This window comes from Cyanistes caeruleus, chromosome 4 (genome assembly GCF_971803275.1).
Source record: "Cyanistes caeruleus chromosome 4, bCyaCae1.hap1.1, whole genome shotgun sequence".
NCBI lineage: Eukaryota > Metazoa > Chordata > Aves > Passeriformes > Paridae > Cyanistes > Cyanistes caeruleus.
In genome coordinates this window covers 55,102,412-55,121,025 of record NC_141704.1, presented here as the reverse complement: position 1 = coordinate 55,121,025, position 18,614 = coordinate 55,102,412, and the positions used below count along the sequence as shown (strand labels likewise).

The 18,614-nt window shown below is 41.2% G+C and overlaps 1 protein-coding gene across 1 annotated transcript in view; it reads right to left on the bottom strand.

Moving 5' to 3' along the window:
* KIAA1549 (KIAA1549 ortholog) overlaps positions 1 to 18,614 on the bottom strand; it is a 140,085-nt gene continuing 121,471 nt past the window's right edge. The window contains exons 13-19 of the mRNA XM_086886289.1: positions 17,204 to 17,427; positions 15,930 to 16,074; positions 14,101 to 14,334; positions 12,859 to 12,911; positions 9,301 to 9,446; positions 7,288 to 7,442; positions 1 to 2,516 (exon numbers count right to left, since the gene is read on the bottom strand). Of these exons, the coding sequence (XP_086742415.1) occupies positions 2,262 to 2,516; positions 7,288 to 7,442; positions 9,301 to 9,446; positions 12,859 to 12,911; positions 14,101 to 14,334; positions 15,930 to 16,074; positions 17,204 to 17,427 (1,212 nt within the window). The 3' untranslated portion in view covers positions 1 to 2,261. The remainder of the gene's footprint in view (positions 2,517 to 7,287; positions 7,443 to 9,300; positions 9,447 to 12,858; positions 12,912 to 14,100; positions 14,335 to 15,929; positions 16,075 to 17,203; positions 17,428 to 18,614) is intronic.

Below are 18,614 nucleotides of genomic sequence, written 5' to 3'. Positions count from 1 at the left end.
TGGGGTCTGAAAGAGATGGTTTTAATGGGAACACTTAGCAACAGTCAGTCTTCAGCGCTGTCAAAACGACCAAATGAACACTGCCTGGTACACTCTTCATTCTTCAAAACCTGGCATTTTGCAGAAGTATTGGCAACATTCATGTTTACAAAGTTGGCAGAAAACAAATGTTTATTTTTATCCTAGAATTAGCACACAAAAAAACTTAAAAAATTCAAATCATAATGACCTGTTGGTACTGCTGTTACAACCATGCTGGTGTTCTGATTCCTTTCAAACCTCAACCCGTGCCCATGAGGGCTGCACACACAGGCCAGGGAACTGGAAATTAATTTACGCTTCTTCATTACTCTGAGTCCCTCAAAACAGCTTCATACAGCATTTTGATGATCACAGGTAAACAGAAAAATAATTGAGCTTCCTAGTAAAGAGGGAAACATACCACCTTTTATTCCACACCACCGAGGAACTGAGGTTTGGCTTCGGCCATGAGTATGACGTACACACTTCATCAATAAAGTAAGGAGGTGACTCCTTCCACCACGTCCTCCCAACTGTTTTCACTTCAGTCTGAGTTAGTCCTGCTGCTCTTACTGAACTGTGCACTGGAGCCAGGAGCAGATGTGGTAGCCAAAGACCACCATAACATACCAGTGCTACACACCTGTACTTCACCACTGCCATTTCTACCCCAGCCCCTGCCCAGCTGCCCAACATTCCCTCTGGCAGATCTCTGTTCCTCAGACCCTTGACCACTACCTCCTGCTCGTGTTTGAAACACTTAGACTGCAGCACCTAACTCTTCTGCTGTCCATTGCCCTAGGGTAGGGCTCCCAAGCCTCCTCACCGATACTGAGCCTGCCCTCCATCTCTGTGCCAGTTTAGTAGCTTTAGCTCACTCTGACCTAAAAATGAAAACACTTCAAGCAATCGTGACTTAAGCAAAATGTCCGTATGTATTATGTCAGTTACAGTTATGCAATGGCCAATATTAGTAAATTCGTAGCTAATTTTAAATTAAAACTCTGAAAAAAACAGCGACAAAACAGTTCCATGGCACGTACCATTCTTACCATGGGGATAATGCTTACCCTTTGTCCAAAGGGACAGTGGAAACAAGTATAAATATAGAAACTGTCTCAAAACTGCAAATCTAAGCCTATGTTAATGCTCTAAACTGTCACTGACTTCCACTAAAATTATTCAGATCCAAACATAAGCAATGATTTAGGACATCAATTTATAACATAATGCTGGTGACCCTGTACCAGTCAGGCTGGATTGGTTTCTGTCCACAAAGCAAACTACAGAGTGGCAATAGTTTATCGCTGGTCTTGCAAGAGCATTTAGTATGCAAAGATTTTTTTTAAAGATATACATACACATTTCCCCAAATTCAACTGTGGCTGAGTATTCCCCTTCCAGTTTTCAATAATTTTTAAACAAATTAGATACCAAGCCCTTTCTGTTTGGATGCTTTGCTTTGTTTTTCCAGCCTGAATGAGTCTACAAATATTTTCTTAATTATACAAGGCCAATGTTTCACTTTGCAAACATTGAAGATGAAGGAACACTTGAAGCTTCAGCACCAGAAGGAAAACAAGGAAGAGTGCAGAGGGTAGCTCCATTTGGAACCACAGAGCTTTAACAATTATCGTTCCAGTTTGATACAAGTAACTCATAAAGACTTTTATTCTAAGTAGTCCCCTCGTTCCTAACAACCAAAGTGATTCTTATGTGAGATCGGACCTTAAAGACCCTTCAGTTGATACAGTTTGTAATCCTGCAGAACAGCAACACAAACCAGTTCCCCATAAGCACTGGAGAGATAAGAATACTTGTAATCTCTTGCAAAATGTCATCTGAGTTCATTCAAAACTTCACCTACTTCCTTAGAAAAACGAGTCTATCACTCTTCAAGATTGTTCCTGTCATTTCCTTTTGTTGTTGTTGCTGGAGTACTGAGTTCTTGACCTAAGGTTTTATTTATGTGTTAGCCTGAATGAGGGTAAGGAGAGAAGAGGAGCACCATAATATTAGCAGACTAATTAATATTACTTGTGATGACACTGATGATTTTTCCTGTTTGTCCCCCATCTCTCCTTACGATTCTCATTTTGCTGCCTTTTTTGATTTTTCCAGAATGCTGTCAACAGAGTTGTGGAAGTTCCTTCCTTTGTGAGAACAACATTGCTGATTTCCTCTAAGTCTTTGCTTCCATAGGAAGCAGATACCTGGCAGATTTGCAATGGAATGCTAAATCAACTATGGAAGTTCTGCACTGTTGTCTGTTTCTGAGAAAGTCGCAGAAGTTCTTCTCTAATTGCTTTGATAAGAGAGGCTGACGAGTGACCTGGCTGGAGATCCTCAGTGGAACTGGTGGTGTAGCAAAGGCCCTGGCCCTGAAGGCTGTTGTGTGGAAGCTGAGCAGGAGGTGCTGAGGGCTGCCTGGCTGAAGTCCTCGGCATCTGGAATACTGGTGAGGAGGAATATTCTTGGTGTCCATGCATATGCGTCTGGAAAAAGGGAGAAACCGTTATTGTACTTTCTGAATAAACATTATTATCCCAGAAAAGACAAGAAAGCAAACAGGCAAAGAACAGGGGGGAAAGCAACATGGATATGCTTCTATCTGCTGCAACGGTTCTTCTGTTACATGAATGAGTGATGTCTCGTACAGAGCACAAAACAACAAGTGTACACAAAATTGCTGAACTGCCTCAAGTTCAGAGACCCCCTTTGCAATCTACAGTATGTTTAGGAACTGAAATGGAAGGAGGTGGGGAGAAACCCTACAGGACTGGAAATCAACAGAAATGGCTTCTCTTACCATCCAGTTCCATCAACTTCCTAAAAGACAGCAGGCAAATCACTTTTTTCCTGGCTGTCATTTTGCCGTACTATTTATAAACAGAGATACTACTATTTCTACCTTCCCTTTTTCTGCCTGCTTTGCCTGTTCAGACTGTACACTTTTGAGGACCCTGTGACAGATGAGTGACCAGTAAAACACCATCAACAGAAGAAGCAGCAGAAGAAAACTATTTGGATTTGAAAGATTCAATTTTTCCATACTCAATATCTGAGTAACGCTATCCCAGCTTGGGGACAATGATTGTTTCAGGGCAGGAAGGGGTTAATCCCGCCTGTGTTCAGTAACATACATTTGCTAACAAGACAAGAGAGACAGAGAACAGAAGCCTGACTTTATTATGGCTTGTTGTTCTGCAAGACGACCTGCTTACACTAAAACAAAGCACGGATTTGCAGTACACTGGGTGACTGCACCAACGCCCAGCGTGGACACAAACAAGGTGCATTTTGAAAATCTGGATTCCAGCTGACAAGCCTGAATGAAGCAAGTGCTTTTCCTCTTGCCTCGTATTGCTGGAGGCTGAGACACAGCCTGAAGAAAAGGCTGGACACAGAGGACTCGAAGACACAGGTGGGAGCAAAGCAACGTAATCCCCTCTCAGGGGGAGCAGCAGATTCAGACCACAGCCACCACAAGTCAGTGAGCACTACCTTTCTCTGGGAACAAGCCTTAAGGAGTAGCAGGGAGAGCAGCCTGATGGGGGAAGAAAGGACAGCAAGGTCAGCTAGAGGAGGATTTGGGAGTGAGGGGGAGGGGAATGAAGACATTACAAAGCAGAGCCTGGGAAGGATAGGGGGGACCTAGAGTGACAGTGGCAGCGGTGAGCAGGGAACACAGAAATGCATGGGAGCAAGCTCCTTAACACCTCTCATAATACAAATGAATAAAATTTAAGCCATTTTGTATAAAATAGAATTAATAACAGATTCTGAGTCTCTTGTGCAGCTCATGTACAGCACTATTCCTTTACACAGTTAATTTTGGGAGACAGATTAAGGGGAAAAGAGGCTTTAATAGAAGAATGATAGGCAAAGGTTTTCCAAGCAACATTCTGTCTTATTTCCTATAAAAGAGAGGTGATTTCAGTATCAGAAAGGAATGAATGGGTCTCTTGATTGTTCAGAATTATTCATTTGGCAGCGAAACCTGAAACTAATTCATATGTGCAGTCTAGAGTTTGCAAACCTGACAGGTACTCTGTGGGTTTATAGAGAAGAGATGACATAAAAAAATATTAAAAGGCAACACTCCTTGATACACGAGTCTTAACAGCAACCTAAATTACGTTCAGGTTACTTTCACATTAAAATGCACTATGTGAGTCAGCTCCTATCTCACAATGCACTGAATTACCACCATAAGAATGGCCTCTGCAGGAAAGTTAGGCAGTCTGATGACCACAGTGTCTGTTTTTTACAGTAAGTTTAGTGAGGTTTTCTTAAATATCTCAGAAAAAGAAAAGGGTGTGTTTCTGTGATTTCACATTAGCATCAGAATTAAACAGGCCTGTAAAATTTCAATACCACATTGGTTTAGAAACCTAACCTCTACTAACCTACAACAGCAGAATAACGGGAGCAAAGAGACTGAAATAATTTTTGCTGTTTTTTTTTAACTTCTTCACTAACAGAAACACACAGAGATATGTTATATAACATTATATATAACATAATATCTATACATTTTGTATTTTTGTCTAGAAATTTCTGGATAATTAACAGCAGTATGAAACAACTGACAAAAATATCTTAATGGAATCTTCCTTCTTAAGGAATGAAGATTTTTGAGATGAAAGTGTAAATTAGTTAATCTCCACTTAATACCGGTTGAACTCCGGCCAATTTCAACTGAACTAGATGTATAAATACATACACAGACATACATGTGTATGTGTGTGTGTATGAATAGATAAGTAAAATTCACAAAACCAGACAGCTAATTAGACATAACCTGATTCGTTATCATCTTATTTGTTGTCATTGAATCTGCTTCTGAGGGGCAGAAAGGTCAAGTTAGGCTGTGCTCTGCTGGATCTCTTAGCCAGCATGTATCTCACAGGGCCTATCTTGGGGACTTGAGAGACAACTAAGTTTGGTGAGATTTTTTAGAGACACTAGAGTGGGCAGCTGAGCAGAAAAACAGAGTGAAAGGGAAACACTGGAAAACTGGAGGAAAGCTTGGGAGAACAGTGGAAAGCTACAGGGGACTGCAGGTGGGTAGGAGGTGATGCCAGGTGGAGGAGGGAGGTGGAGATATGCAAGACACTGAAGCCATCTGTAAGAAGCCCGATTTGATTTGTTCTGCTGCTCAGATGAGCACTTCAGGATTGTTCAGGATTGTATTTTGTGTCAGCTAAGGAAATGCTGTCATTCTCCTGGTTGCCCTGGGCCTTCTGAATGAAGAATTAAGGTGAATTGGTGGTACCCTGCACACTGGCTTTGGGCTGGGACATTCAAGTGAGGTCATATTCCAGCAGAAAATCAGGTATTGACTTCAGGAATTAAGGGGTGAGGATACTGTGAGGAAAAGCACTATTGCAGGAACACAAATGCAGATCCCTCTCCAGTATGTGTGTAAGAAGAATGCTCTAGATTTCAATCTTCCCAAATGCAGTTTAATTTTAGAAACTTGCTCAGAATGAGGGAACAGCAAGACAAGTTTTGCATAGGACCAGTTGAATAGTGTACCAGAAGGAACATGACCATCATTAAGTAAAGCCTCATTGCCAAAACGAGGAAAGACAAATTTAGAGCTCTCTCCTAGTGAAAAAAATACAAACTGTGAAGGCAGTTATTTAACTACAGAAAGCTACTAGACCAAGGTTTTGTTGTTTTGTTTTTTTTTTTAAATTGGAAGAATCCTTTAAAAAAAAAATTGCTCACAGGAAAAATAAATTTCAGGCATTGGATGGATGACACCAAATTCAAGTAAGTTTTTCATGTTCAAGATCTCCTCCTTTAGCCTGTTTTTTAATAACAAACTGGAAAAAAAAATCACATTGCAGTAACAAATGAACTGCAGCAACCAGTGAGCAAAAAGTTCTGGCAAAGCCAAGGAAATCTTTAAACTGACATGAACTGAAAGAAAAAGAGCCTGGTTTGAAATGACCTCAATAGGAACACACCCACAGATCTAGAAGAGCCATTTTCAGAAAAGAGACGCAAATGTAAAGAAAGGTCAATAAATGGTAACCCAGAGATGTCTCTGAAAATGAAATTTGAGTCACTGAGATCTCTCAAGCAAGTGCACTTTTCGATGCAAACTGAAATTATGATCTTTCATTCAAATGCCACCGTTTCAAGCAGAGAAAGCACATTAAATTAAGGAAATAAATCCTTTGGCTTTGACAGGTGAAGTTTTTGAATAGTATCATATGGTGCACCCAGTTCTCAAAAACTTTATGCTGCTGGAGGCAGCTCAATTTCATCAAAATCTAAAGATAAGCCCATCTTGTTGAGTTTCTTTTCTGCAAAGCTATGTTACAATCATGCAATACTGCAAAACAACTTGAAGTTGTGTGAACACACACTGTCCTAAATATGCAAAAGGAGGAGATCCTGTCTTCTTTTCTCAAGGAAGAAACCAGAAAAAAATATAATTTAAACTAAGAAGCAGGGTAAGAAGCATAAAGTTGTCACTCTCAAGAGTACTGCAATAAACCTGTCACAGGTCAGTGTGCTCCAGGATGCAAGTACACCAAAGAGGGACTGGTAGCAGGCAGGTGTCTCTCTCCTGGCAAGGCCATATACTATCTTTAACCTCACACATCTGGTTGAATCAGAAATGTCAACCTCTAGAAGCACTGCTGCCAAGAACATGGCATCACCACGGCTGCCTGGGGAACACAGGTAAATGAGTATGGATTCATTTACCACATCCTGCTGACTTAAGCCAGGAAAGTAACTGGTTTAGAAACACCTCTAAGGTTATATGCAAGTATGTACTTTTTTTCTGCTGCCCTGACTCCTGCTGTTAGCACTGACACAGAAGATAAAAGAACTTTATGCATACAAAATAGGATGGTAGCCTGGGACAATTTAGTTCAATGTTTTCTAATGACAGTGATCTCAAAATACAGAGGCATATTTCAAAGAAGGAATGGAAAGCAGTATCCACCTCTGCTGGAGCTCAGAAGCAGAACTGGATGAACTGCAATTAATGGGTGAAGGCCTCAAGTGAGGAAAAAAAAAAGGTTAGGGTAAAATGAGAGAAAGCATTTAGAGAAGCAAAGGTGAAAGAACAGCAAGCAGAAGTCAGAAGAGCTAACAAGGGTTCGAAGGGCAAAGCAAAGAATGTCAGAGAAGCAACTAAAAGTATTCCAGCAGGAAAAAAGTTCCAAACAGTAATGCAAGAAAAAAATACCCAAACATATCACTACTTTGGAAACTATGCAAATGTGTAACAGTACTCACTGCATCTCGCCTAGCACATTCATCCTCTCCACGATACTGGGGCCACCCTGGCCCCCCCGGCTGGCCATGCCCTGCTCTGCCTGAGGGGATCTCCACTGGTTGACCTCCGATCCTGCTAGCAATTCCCACCTGAGTGAGGTGCTGTATCTGAGAACCTTAAAAGCAAATATTGGTTTTTTTTTTCATCTTTATACACAGTCAAGTTCGCAGGGCAGACACATGGTAACATAAAACTTTGTTGGAAGCAGGAGACAAGAAGAAAATGGAGCTCTGTTTCTGTGCAATTAATAAAAATCAGCAGAAAGAAGGCTGTAAGTGTGGAATAAAGACAGAAAAGTTATGTGCATTTTGTGCAGTTCATGTGAGTGTGATGCATTTCATGGCACTGCACTGAAAGAAGAGGTTGAGATACATGCATCCCTGACATGGGCTACTCTTCATTCCAAAAACATGCCAGCCCTTTCCAAAAAACAGTGCTTACTGAAAGCTCTGGCAATGCTTTTCTGTCAGTTACTCAGCAGCAAAGAGAGGACATTTGCTCCTGTGGCACACCTCACATTTGCATCACACTGGCAAGCAAGACCCTAACTCTGCAGACTGCCTCCTGTTCCATGGCTCTGAAGAATAAAATACACGACTAAGAGTGTGCTTCTCTCAGCTTTGCTTTGTGGTTAAATATTAAACAATGCTGTCCTTAACTAACCAGAAGGTCAGAACACACTGTATCTCCTTCCAGCCTAAAAGCCAACCTCCTCCTTTCTCCTTTTCCTTCCCTTCCTTCCCTCCCACTGCTTTCAAACATATGCAAGGATAGCTGCCACCATTAATTGCAAGAGATATGTAACAACATGCCAGCTTTCCTTCTTCATTAATTTTCCCCCACAGGGAAATGTCATTTATATTTTTATTTTTAAAATTACTAATAATACTTTATTATTCATTAGAAATGAAACACATTTAACCCAGAGATACATAAAACTGTGTGTATGTACAAAAGGGGAGGAAAAGACAAGGAACAACAGTGTGATTTACGTGATGGACAGTCAGATCACTTTCCTGTTTTCTCTCAAAACCCCCCAATATTCGAGAAGTTTGATATTTACACGTAATTATGCTGAGGGACAGAAAATAAATATATGAAGTATTTCCAAACTTTAAAGCAGAATACCTATGAATGCTTAGACAATAGTGTGAATCAGAGAATAAAATAACCATCATTAGGCTGTAATAGTTACTACATATTCCGACTATTCTCATTCATTTAACATTTACAGGGAGATAGAAGCAACTATCGAAACTGGGCTCCTGACATAAGTATATGATCATATTTCCAGTCTTTTTCAAGGAAGAAAATATTTATCTGGGAGAAAATTAACTGTAACATTTGCACAGCATTACAATATTTTATTTTTAGAAGTGTTTGCTGCTTAACTGCCATGTGATGTTACCATCTTATTCATGATAGCATTGGTGACTGTTACCAAAATTACCTCAACCAAATCAGGGAAGGTGATTTCATGTGGGACAGGAGAAATAGATAATTTCAGTCTAAGAGATACTTCTTTAATGCATACAATTCTACGAAGAGAAATAAGAAACGCAGATGTAAAGAAGTATTAAAAAATGTTGCTATTTAGCATGCTGATTTGGGATGCATCAATTAGTTCATTTAGCACAAAAGGAGGAGTTCAAAATGGAAAGTTAGCATACATTGTAATCTCTAAAACAAGTAATTTTCCATTCTTAGAGAATGGGGCTTTGTGAAAATACGCTTTGTGATAACCAGTGCTTGCAAGATACTAAAAAAGGAGCAAAGCACTTCCTTTTTCTGCAAGGTCCTATGAAAAGTAAGTCTCACTTTGTGATCATTTTCTGGGGGGCACTGAGGACAAGGACCACATATCACATGGAGCACCAGAAGGAGAATGACGTCTTACTGGTGACCTTGGCATAAGTACAGATACAGAAAAGGATCAGTTATTTTACTGCATATTCAACCGCAGTGAAGTGTACCTGCAGTGCTTCCAACTGGTCGTGGCCGTGCCACTGATGGCATTTCCTCTGAGTACATCCCTCTGGAGGAATACTGAACCTCAGGTGGTGGCTGCTCCCCGTGCATTAACTCTGCAGGCTGAAGGAAACCTGGCCCAAAGTTCTGCCTGTGGAAAAAGACTTGAGATTAAAATAAGTGAAATCCCTAATTAGAAACAATAACGTAGGTGTGCCTCATACAGCAGTTCCTTATGCCTTTTAATGTAATTGTAATCTTCAATGATGAGGAGAATATTTACATCTGAAGAATATGTTTTAGTGAAATTTTACGCAAGTGTTTTTTCACATGTTGCAGTCTCTTCAGTGCAGAGAAAAAAGTTTACACATCTCAAGATCTTGTTTGTCCCTTGTGGGGAAAAAGGATCTTCAATAAAAAAAAATAAGAAAATTAGAAAAGTGAGACTTCAGCAGTGATGTAGCTGCTTATCTCAGCAACAAAGCTGACTCTACTCAAAGAGTTTCTAGGCACTCTTGGTCTAAACCAAAAGATAAACTGCATTACGTGTGTATTTTGTGAACAATTATTACTTCATGAATTATTCTGATAATTTTTCAGGAAGTTTTCAAAATTGTGCTCTTTAAGATCGATGAAACTACTCAAAGCTGTCATTAGTACCTGTGAAGAAACACAATGTATACTGAAATTAATGTTTCCTTACCATCAGGCTGGTGCTGGTAGTCACTGTTATATATTTGCTAAAAAGAGTTAACAACAGAAACTGTAATCCATCTCACTTCACTAACTGTGTGAGTGTAAAAGAAGCAAAGTGAGACAAGCAGCCAAACTCAGGCACATGGAACTACACAAAGTGAGAGCTAGGGATGAGTTTTCCATGTCTTTTACCACAATGGCATCTTAGGCCTACCAGGCTACAGTCTGCAGCGTATCCTATTCCTCAAGATCTCAATTTTACACCCCTTTGCTTTACCATAAAATCCTGTGACTACATCTAATTCAGACTGTTCTTGATTTGTGCTTTATTTGGAAAACTACCCACCTTCATATGACAGCCAGATAGAAAAGACAGTTGACATAATAAATTGCCTAATAAAGCACAAACAAGTAATTGTAAATAAAAGTACCAGCAATTTGGCATGCAGTGTTACTAAATGAAGGAGGTTTAAGGGCTTCAAGCTGTAACAATCCCATTGTGGAAGTGCTAGAATTTCCCCAGTTCCCTAACACACAATCCCCACCTGTCCACTCAGCAGATCCAAAGGAAACCATTTCCAACCACACAAGCTAGTTAAAATAAATGCTTCAATGGGTAGGTAATGTTTAACAACATCACTTCTGTTATGTTAATCACTGTAATCAGTAAGGGATGTGATCATCTGGCCCTTTATGCCTGCAGTGTTAAGCTGGAATTTTGAAGCTGACAAATTACCACAATTTTTTGATGTTCTCTAAAGAAAATATTTTCTCAACATTACTCCAAATGTATTCTTTTTGTGCCAATTTTTCAGAGGACAGGAAGTAAATTTTTTATTCCTGATGTGTTTGCACTTGAAAGGTTCACATTTAATAAGGCTTCACCTTCTCCATCTTCTTTATAATAGATAGCTATAGCCTCTCTTTAAAGTCAAAGATCAGTGTAAGAGTATAAAACCAGAATACAGCTCTGCATCTGTATCATACAGGCTTTCTAATGCTCCATCCTGTTCCCAGACTGAAATGCTGCTTTCAATTTTTTGCACACCCAAAAAAAACCCCAAAATTATCTCCAGTCATTTACGTCAGGAGATACCGCTCCAAAAATCAATTTTACACCACTAATCCACTATAGCTCAGTGTATCTATCTCTGCTGCATGATTCAATATCCATTTTCTGGCAAAAGCTGTTCATTATGCCTTTATAACTGCCTAGCTATTACGTGACCTAGGTCTTTTACATTTAATTTTTTCCCCCAGGTTGGTTCCGCCCCATTAAAGATGCTGATGGTGTTATTACAGAGAAGAGAACAGTATGCTCACCCAACTATTATTCCAAGCATTGGATATTTAACCCAATGGACTATGACATTGATACATGCCACCTAATCACACTGACCTCAGGTTATTTTTCCTTCCTCTAACTGGTGCATTGCTTCTATCAATTTGTTTGTCATTATCTCCAGATTTTGAGAATAACTCCCACTGCACAACCATGACAACTCTTTCCTTGTTTTCTACTGACCAAGCTTTAGGAAACCTTCTATTTTGATGAAAGCTTAGAGGAATTATTTCTGTTCAGATCAATGACTTTGTAGATTGTTAACTTCATCTGTAGACACTGGCAAAGCCAGCATTTGAACTTCTGCAGTTTACATAAATTCAGACTGCCTATGTCAAAGAATGACACACTTTTGAACAAAAAACACATTGTGAGCACACTGTCTTGTTCAGGTGTATCAACATGGACTACAGCAGTGCGATTAATTTATTTATGTGATTGATTTATCACATTTTCCCTGAATATGTAACAGGCCTACAAAGACAAAACCTCCTCAGTAACAACTAACTGGTTATGCTTTATACTGGCAGTCTCAAAGCTCACAACCAAGGTAATCTCAATTACCAGGAGTATACCAGATGTCATACTGTGTGCCATTTCATCTATGCTTCAGTGACACTGAATCTATCATCTCCAGCCAAGAACTAAGCAAGATGCTGAGAAACTCCTCCTTTTCTACTTGGTCTTCTCAAAAATCTGGCTGCAGAACAATAAATCAAGGAAAATTCTTCACAGCCACTTTATCATCAAGTTTCCAAGGCCATGAAAGGTGAAGTCTGACGAATGATATGATATCTGTGGGATTTCATCTCATATGGTAAACTCTAAGAAGGTAATGAGAGAGCAGCACAAGGCCACCATTTTACTGCAGCAGCTTGGAGAGGGTGAGACAAGTCTCACCCCAGTGAGTACTGTGACTCAAGTGTCCAACTTCACATGTGGTTAAAACACACAAACCAAATGTGAAATTAACCATCACCCACAGAACCGTTTTCTCCTCTTTACACAATTCTCCCACGGCAAGGGCAGGAGAAGATGGAAAATTTGTTCTTCCCCTATTTTATAGTAATAGGGCTTCAAGGCAGACTTCCTCTGTGAGGGTCACTGTGATCTGTCACTTATTCTCATCTCAGTTAAAAATAGAATGAATCTGTTAGTCATATGAAAGCTGTTGTGAGTGAGTGTTGCCCTGAGGATACAGAAACAAGATGAAAGCAAGAGTACTGGGAGAATTACATGCATCTGAGTAACTGTTTCAGGCTCTCCAAAAGCTCAGACTCAGTGCTTTACTGAACATTGGAAGGACATCTCTATAGCTGAGGGGCTAGAAACACATTTCTTTTAAACACAGGCTTGGATTCCATACAGCATGCATATGTCATTTATGCTTCATAAATAAATAACTGGATCTGGATTCCTGTCTCATTTATACAGTACTTTGCATAACAATATACCAGTGCCAATAAAAAATCTGGAGTAATTGCAAGGAAAATAATAAATGAAAATTTTATCAGTATAAAGCTACCTTGGTAGGAGACCTGGTGCTGTTGGCGGAGTCATTCCAAATTCCATGTATCTCTGTCAGAAGAATGAAACAAAGCACCAAATTAAAATAAAAATTCATACCTTGGTAAGTCCACGGTCAGTCTTTTAAGTGATGAATGGCAGAGATCACTAAGCCTGTATGTAAGCCGTAAGAACTTCCATTTTACAAACAGAGGAGCACAAGAAGATCTGGGAATCACTGCTACAGCCTCTTCAGTGTGATCAGAGTCTTAATTTAAAAACCTTTCAGAAATATTTTTCCTCACTTGCAGAAGATCAAGAGCTGCTCCAATGTCTACTTAGCAAAAAACCAAGCTTTGCATTTGGAAATCTCTTTTGACCTCGAACAGCATCAGACTGCAGCAGAGAGACCACAGGGCTCAGACTCATCAGAGCTTGGGAATCAGAGCTACAAGATTATCCATGTGTTTCAGTGCTCCATCAAAAGTGAAAAATCATACACAGAAACACTGCTTCCCTATCTCTCACCTCCTGAAAGTTTTTGGATATCCTGCTGAAAAATATGACCTAAGTCAAATAGATTCCTTTTTTTATTGTCAAAATAGGAACTACCACACATATTAAAAAAAAAGAAGTTTTACTCTCAGACACAGCAAGACTGGGTTGTGAAAGACTCTAACTGAGAAGATCTGAAATTATCCTAAAGGAAAACTCCTTGGGGATGAGATTGGACAAGGGAAAAGCAACCAAACAGTGCAGAAAGCAAGTTCACCATCTTGTGTGAATTTCTGAATTCTCCTTGTTCCAGGAATATTCTGCATTTGTGCTAAGTCCTGACAGCAAGGGCACAACAACAGTGGCCGTGGCACAACTGGTGCTAACTCCCCGCCCAGAGACACCTTTCAAGCTGCGTCACAAATGCGTCCTTTACCGCCCGAGCTGGCCCACCAGGTGATCCCCAGTGCCTGCAGGTGAGGTGGCCCACCAGGTGATCCCCAGTGCCTGCAGGTGATCTGGCCCACCAGGTGATCCCCAGTGCCTGCAGGTGATCTGGCCCACCAGGTGATCCCCAGTGCCTGCAGGTGAGCTGGCCCACCAGGTGATCCCCAGTGCCTGCAGGTGATCTGGCCCACCAGGTGATCCCCAGTGCCTGCAGGTGAGCTGGCCCACCAGGTGATCCCCAGTGCCTGCAGGTGAGCTGGCCCACCAGGTGATCCCCAGTGCCTGCAGGCGCCCCCGGCCGTGCCCAGCAGCTCCTCACCGGCTGTCCCGCCGGCACCCCGGGCGGAGGCGCGGCGCTGGAATTGGCTGCCTGGCTGCTGGGAGCCACCAGCGCGAAGGCGTCGTCCAGCAGCGAGTGCATGGTCTGCCGAGCCTCCTCGATGGACGGCTGCGGGGGCACGTACTGCGACACCGGGTGCGAGGGCAAGCCAGGGAACTTCCCCAGATCCGCTGAGGATGACGTCTGGGGGTCGGGAGGCAAGTCTGGATCGGACTGGAGAAAACGGAAGGAAGGTGAAGGGCAGCCACAGAGAAGATCTAAGCAGCTTCTAAGCCCCTGTGGGCCTTCAGTCCGAGCGACACTGTCTGCCAGAACCACAGCACCTGCCCTTACCCTCCCCACTTCTGCATGCACATACACAACACCGGCAGCTCAAACACTTCATTCGGTGTGATCTGAGGGACTCTGATCTCAGGTAAGGCAGCAGAGCTTTGTGCAGGAGTTACTCAGCTGTAACAGTGGTTTGCAAGCACGTAATGAAGTCATGCAGAGAGTATTTCTCCATCCAGAAAACAAAACAATCAGCTCTGTCTACATCTCTGGCTTCTTTGCAGCTTTTGCAGGTCTAAGAAATTAATTCAGTCTTTAGCTTATAACTGACCACATCAGCAGTAACATTAAAACAATTATTACCTCCTAGAAAAACACAGAAGGGAAGCTGTTAAGTGGTTACCTGCATCCAACTTGAACTTGGGTGCATCACCTGAATGGGATTCATGTAAGTGCTTCACTGCAGCAATACCTTAGGCATGCATCATAATTACAACCTGGGATCTTACCACATGGGCTTATTGTTCATCAGTGAGAGGAAATTAAACGAGCTTTACAGCAGCAGACTTATTATCAGAGCTCATTCTTACCACTGCACGCAGACTGCAAAATCAGTCGTCAAGAGGCACAAGCTTCTACTTTATTAGGGACTTAGCATTCTGAGCAGTCTCACTGCAGATGCCAAAGGGGCTGAGCCTGCTGTGTGCCATGTCTTAATTAAACAGCTTCAGATGATAATTCATTCTACTGCAGCATGACATTAAAATCATCACACTCATGTCTGAAGGCAAAGGGAAACTGCAGAAATCGACATCAGAGTTACCTGACTGCATATGCAGCTAACAGTGAAATTCTTAAAATTATTAAACCATCTTTAAAGGTAAGAACTGTCCAGGGCCTTCCAGTATTAGCATCTGGCTTCGTGAAATCTGCTTAGAAGTGGCTAAAGATGCCTAAATACTGTTTGTGACATGGATATGATTGAACAGAAGTATTCTCCAGCGTCTTTCTTTTTTTAGATGTGAAACAAAATTAATTTTCAAGACATTGCACTAGAATTGTTTCAAGTTAATGTAGTACAAAGACGTGTTTCTCTATCATTAATAATTAATTCCAGCATTTGAAAGATGAGAAAATTTCTCACAAAAAGACTTGAATCTTCCACTCTGTAAGAGCAAAGTATGAAATTTCCTGTAATATATGAATATATAACACCCAGCAAATTGGACTAGAGTGAAACCATGTTCAAGATATTGTGGAACATATCATGCACACTTTCATGTGCATAACATAGTGGCATTGATGAAAACAAGGCTTTGGTTCTTGGCCTCTGTAGTATCAAAGAACACTTGTCAGAATTCTACTGCTTAATAATGACAGACTGTCAATGAAATTCTAATTTCACTTAGATTTACATGCTAACTACATGACTGAAATGAACCATGTCATATGGACCATAAACAGAAGGCCAAAAACCTGCCAATGTCTCAGCTGTCATCCCTGTCAGAACATTCCTGCCATTCAAGAGACATACATACAATATATGCAGAATTATTGACTCCTGGAGGCCTTTTGTACGTCCCATCGCTGTCAGTTGTGATTAACCTGTCCTTTTCGGCATCAAGTGGGCTCCCGTTTATCTGATGGCGACGGCGCTGCTTGGGAGAACGCTTTGCACGAGAACTTAACAGGAGAAAGACAAAAAGCAGAGAGAGGGAGACAAAGGTAATCACATTTATTTTTGAAATTTTTCTTCTCATCCCACTCAAGCTTGAACTCCTCTGCCCACTTTCTCCAAGTCATCCCTGCCTCAGCTCCCTATCTCTTCCCAGTTTTCTATGCCAGTCCTATTAGGTAGCTCAAATCTCTTTCCTCAAGCTTCTCTTAGTAACACTCTCATTGGCAACTCTCCAAAACATCCCATTCTTCCCTTAAATTCTCTCCAGAGTCACCTCCCTCCTACATTCATCTGTCCAAGCTGCCTGTGTTCCAGCTCCCCAGCCCAAAGTGTGACACATCTGCAGGCACAGAACAGACCACACTGCCAACAAAGCTTTGTGCTTGGTCCACAGGGTCTAACCCCACCAGGCAAACCAGCTGAGGAACCCACACCACTGGAGAAAAGCTACTTTCTATCAGTGCAGAAGCATCCATTTGGCATCAGTTCTCCAGGAACAAAGTGCCTGTATCCATAAGCCTGAAACAAAACCCAGGGAAAACTTTCTCAGCAAACACAAGGTCAGGAAGGCAGGTCTGTGAGGCTGACAGATGTGCCTTATAACCTTTTATGTATTCCCTCAAGGTAATCTCATTGATTTGTGAATTTGCCTTTAACATTCAGAATCTTTATGGTTTTTAGGTTGTTCAAGGTTTTCCTTATTATACATATTCTCCACCCCCCTTCTGCTTTACAAAAAAAAATATTATTACTTGTTGGTTATATTATTCGTAGGTTTCTTTCTTAGTGCAGATATTGCAATTTTAATCCCTCCTCACCACACACAAGAATTATTCAAAGAAATGGCAGAGCAAACACTAAATTGTTTTAAGACTGTTTTCATGCATTTGGGCTTATTTATCAAGAATTCACTGCTGAGAACTTGGAAAAAAATAATCTGAAATCAAAACATAGCGGCATATACTGAAATAAATAAAAGTGTTTAGAACAACCCAATCCTTTTCACCTAGGTAACTCAAATTCAACTAGTGATCAAAATGATTTTAAGCTCTGACAGTTAAGAAGTACAGTTTTCATGTAGTTTGGGCACTGACTCTAAAAGAAAATAGTTCATTGCATCTTTGGAATGCCTACCTCTTCCTGGGCTCTATGAAGACGGTAGGCACACTGCCTCCAGGGTCCAAGATCTTGTCAATCTGCATCTGTGCCTTGCGATATATTCTGTGCTGTTCTTTGGAGTCAACCACCACCACGTCATCCACCACTGGAAATTCATAGTGCCCTTTACGCTTGGCGCGGAGGCGAATCTTATTGCGGTGATGCTCGATCTCGGATTTATGCCTCAGGGCTGTTTGTATCTTAAGGAAGGAGAAGAAAAAAAATAAAAGGAGGAATATTTTTTCAGCTGCATATTTTGCAAACTGGGTTTTGTTGCTCTTCTGCAAACCTCTCCTGCCCACCTCTCTGCCTGCCCCTGCCTCCCTCCCCTGAATCTCTGAAGGATTAAAATAAGACACAACCATTTATGAACACGCTTTCCTTCCTGGATATTATGCAGTCTCCCCACTGTCTCCCCAGGTAGATGTACTATTATACACAACACGATTGCCAGCACAGCAGGTGCAATTAGAGGGTAGTGGCAGTTTGTTAACAAAAGGCAGGAGGAACACAAAAAACTCCTGCTGTCTGCCAGACGTAACACTGCTCTGAAAAAATAATACTAACCAGGCTGTAGTTAGCTATGCGAGGCAAGCAGATAGATATTTGATCAACAGTGTTAAAATCTGCCACCCTTTCCCTTTAATGACCTTCATCACACAAGAAGCAAGAATTTCAAGAGCCAACTGAGCTCATAACTCAGTGCTTCTGCTGTGCCATATGCTATGCAGGAGCACAGGAGCAACACAAGCACCCAGATCCCCAGATGAACATGGCACTATGAGCTCTGCATCATCTTGGAGGCTGAGTTTTCAGGCCTCTCTCCCACCATTTTTCAAATTTCATGGAGTGCATATCTGGGTAAAGCTGTTGTAACACCACACTTTGTAAGTCCTGGCCCAAAACCCACTGATATAATTCTTATCACTGGTAAGCACTTGAGCACTAGATTAGGTACAACAACTGCACTGCCTGTGCTGGACTAGTTCTGGAACACATCTGCATCAGCAAATTAAGAATAACCAATAGAATAACCAAATAGAAACTGATTTTTGTGTATTCTCTCATGAAAATCTAAAAAAACCCCCAAAAAAACCCCATATATAGGACACAAGTCAGACTTGCTCTTTATGTTTATAGTTAGAATCGTATGTGTCCTGCCCATACAGACAAATTTCTGTTTTGTGGCTCCTCTTGCCTCTGTATCCTAGATTTACATATTCTCTTCAGTAAGGCACTGAGAAACAGATTCTTAATGAAGTTCAGTTACAGGTTTGAGTAATCTTCCACTCTGAATTATGAAAAACGGTCATCTTACACCCAGTACCAGACCAGGATGCAGGTATGTGCTACTGTCAGGCAGTGTATGATGTGGTTTTACAGTGCA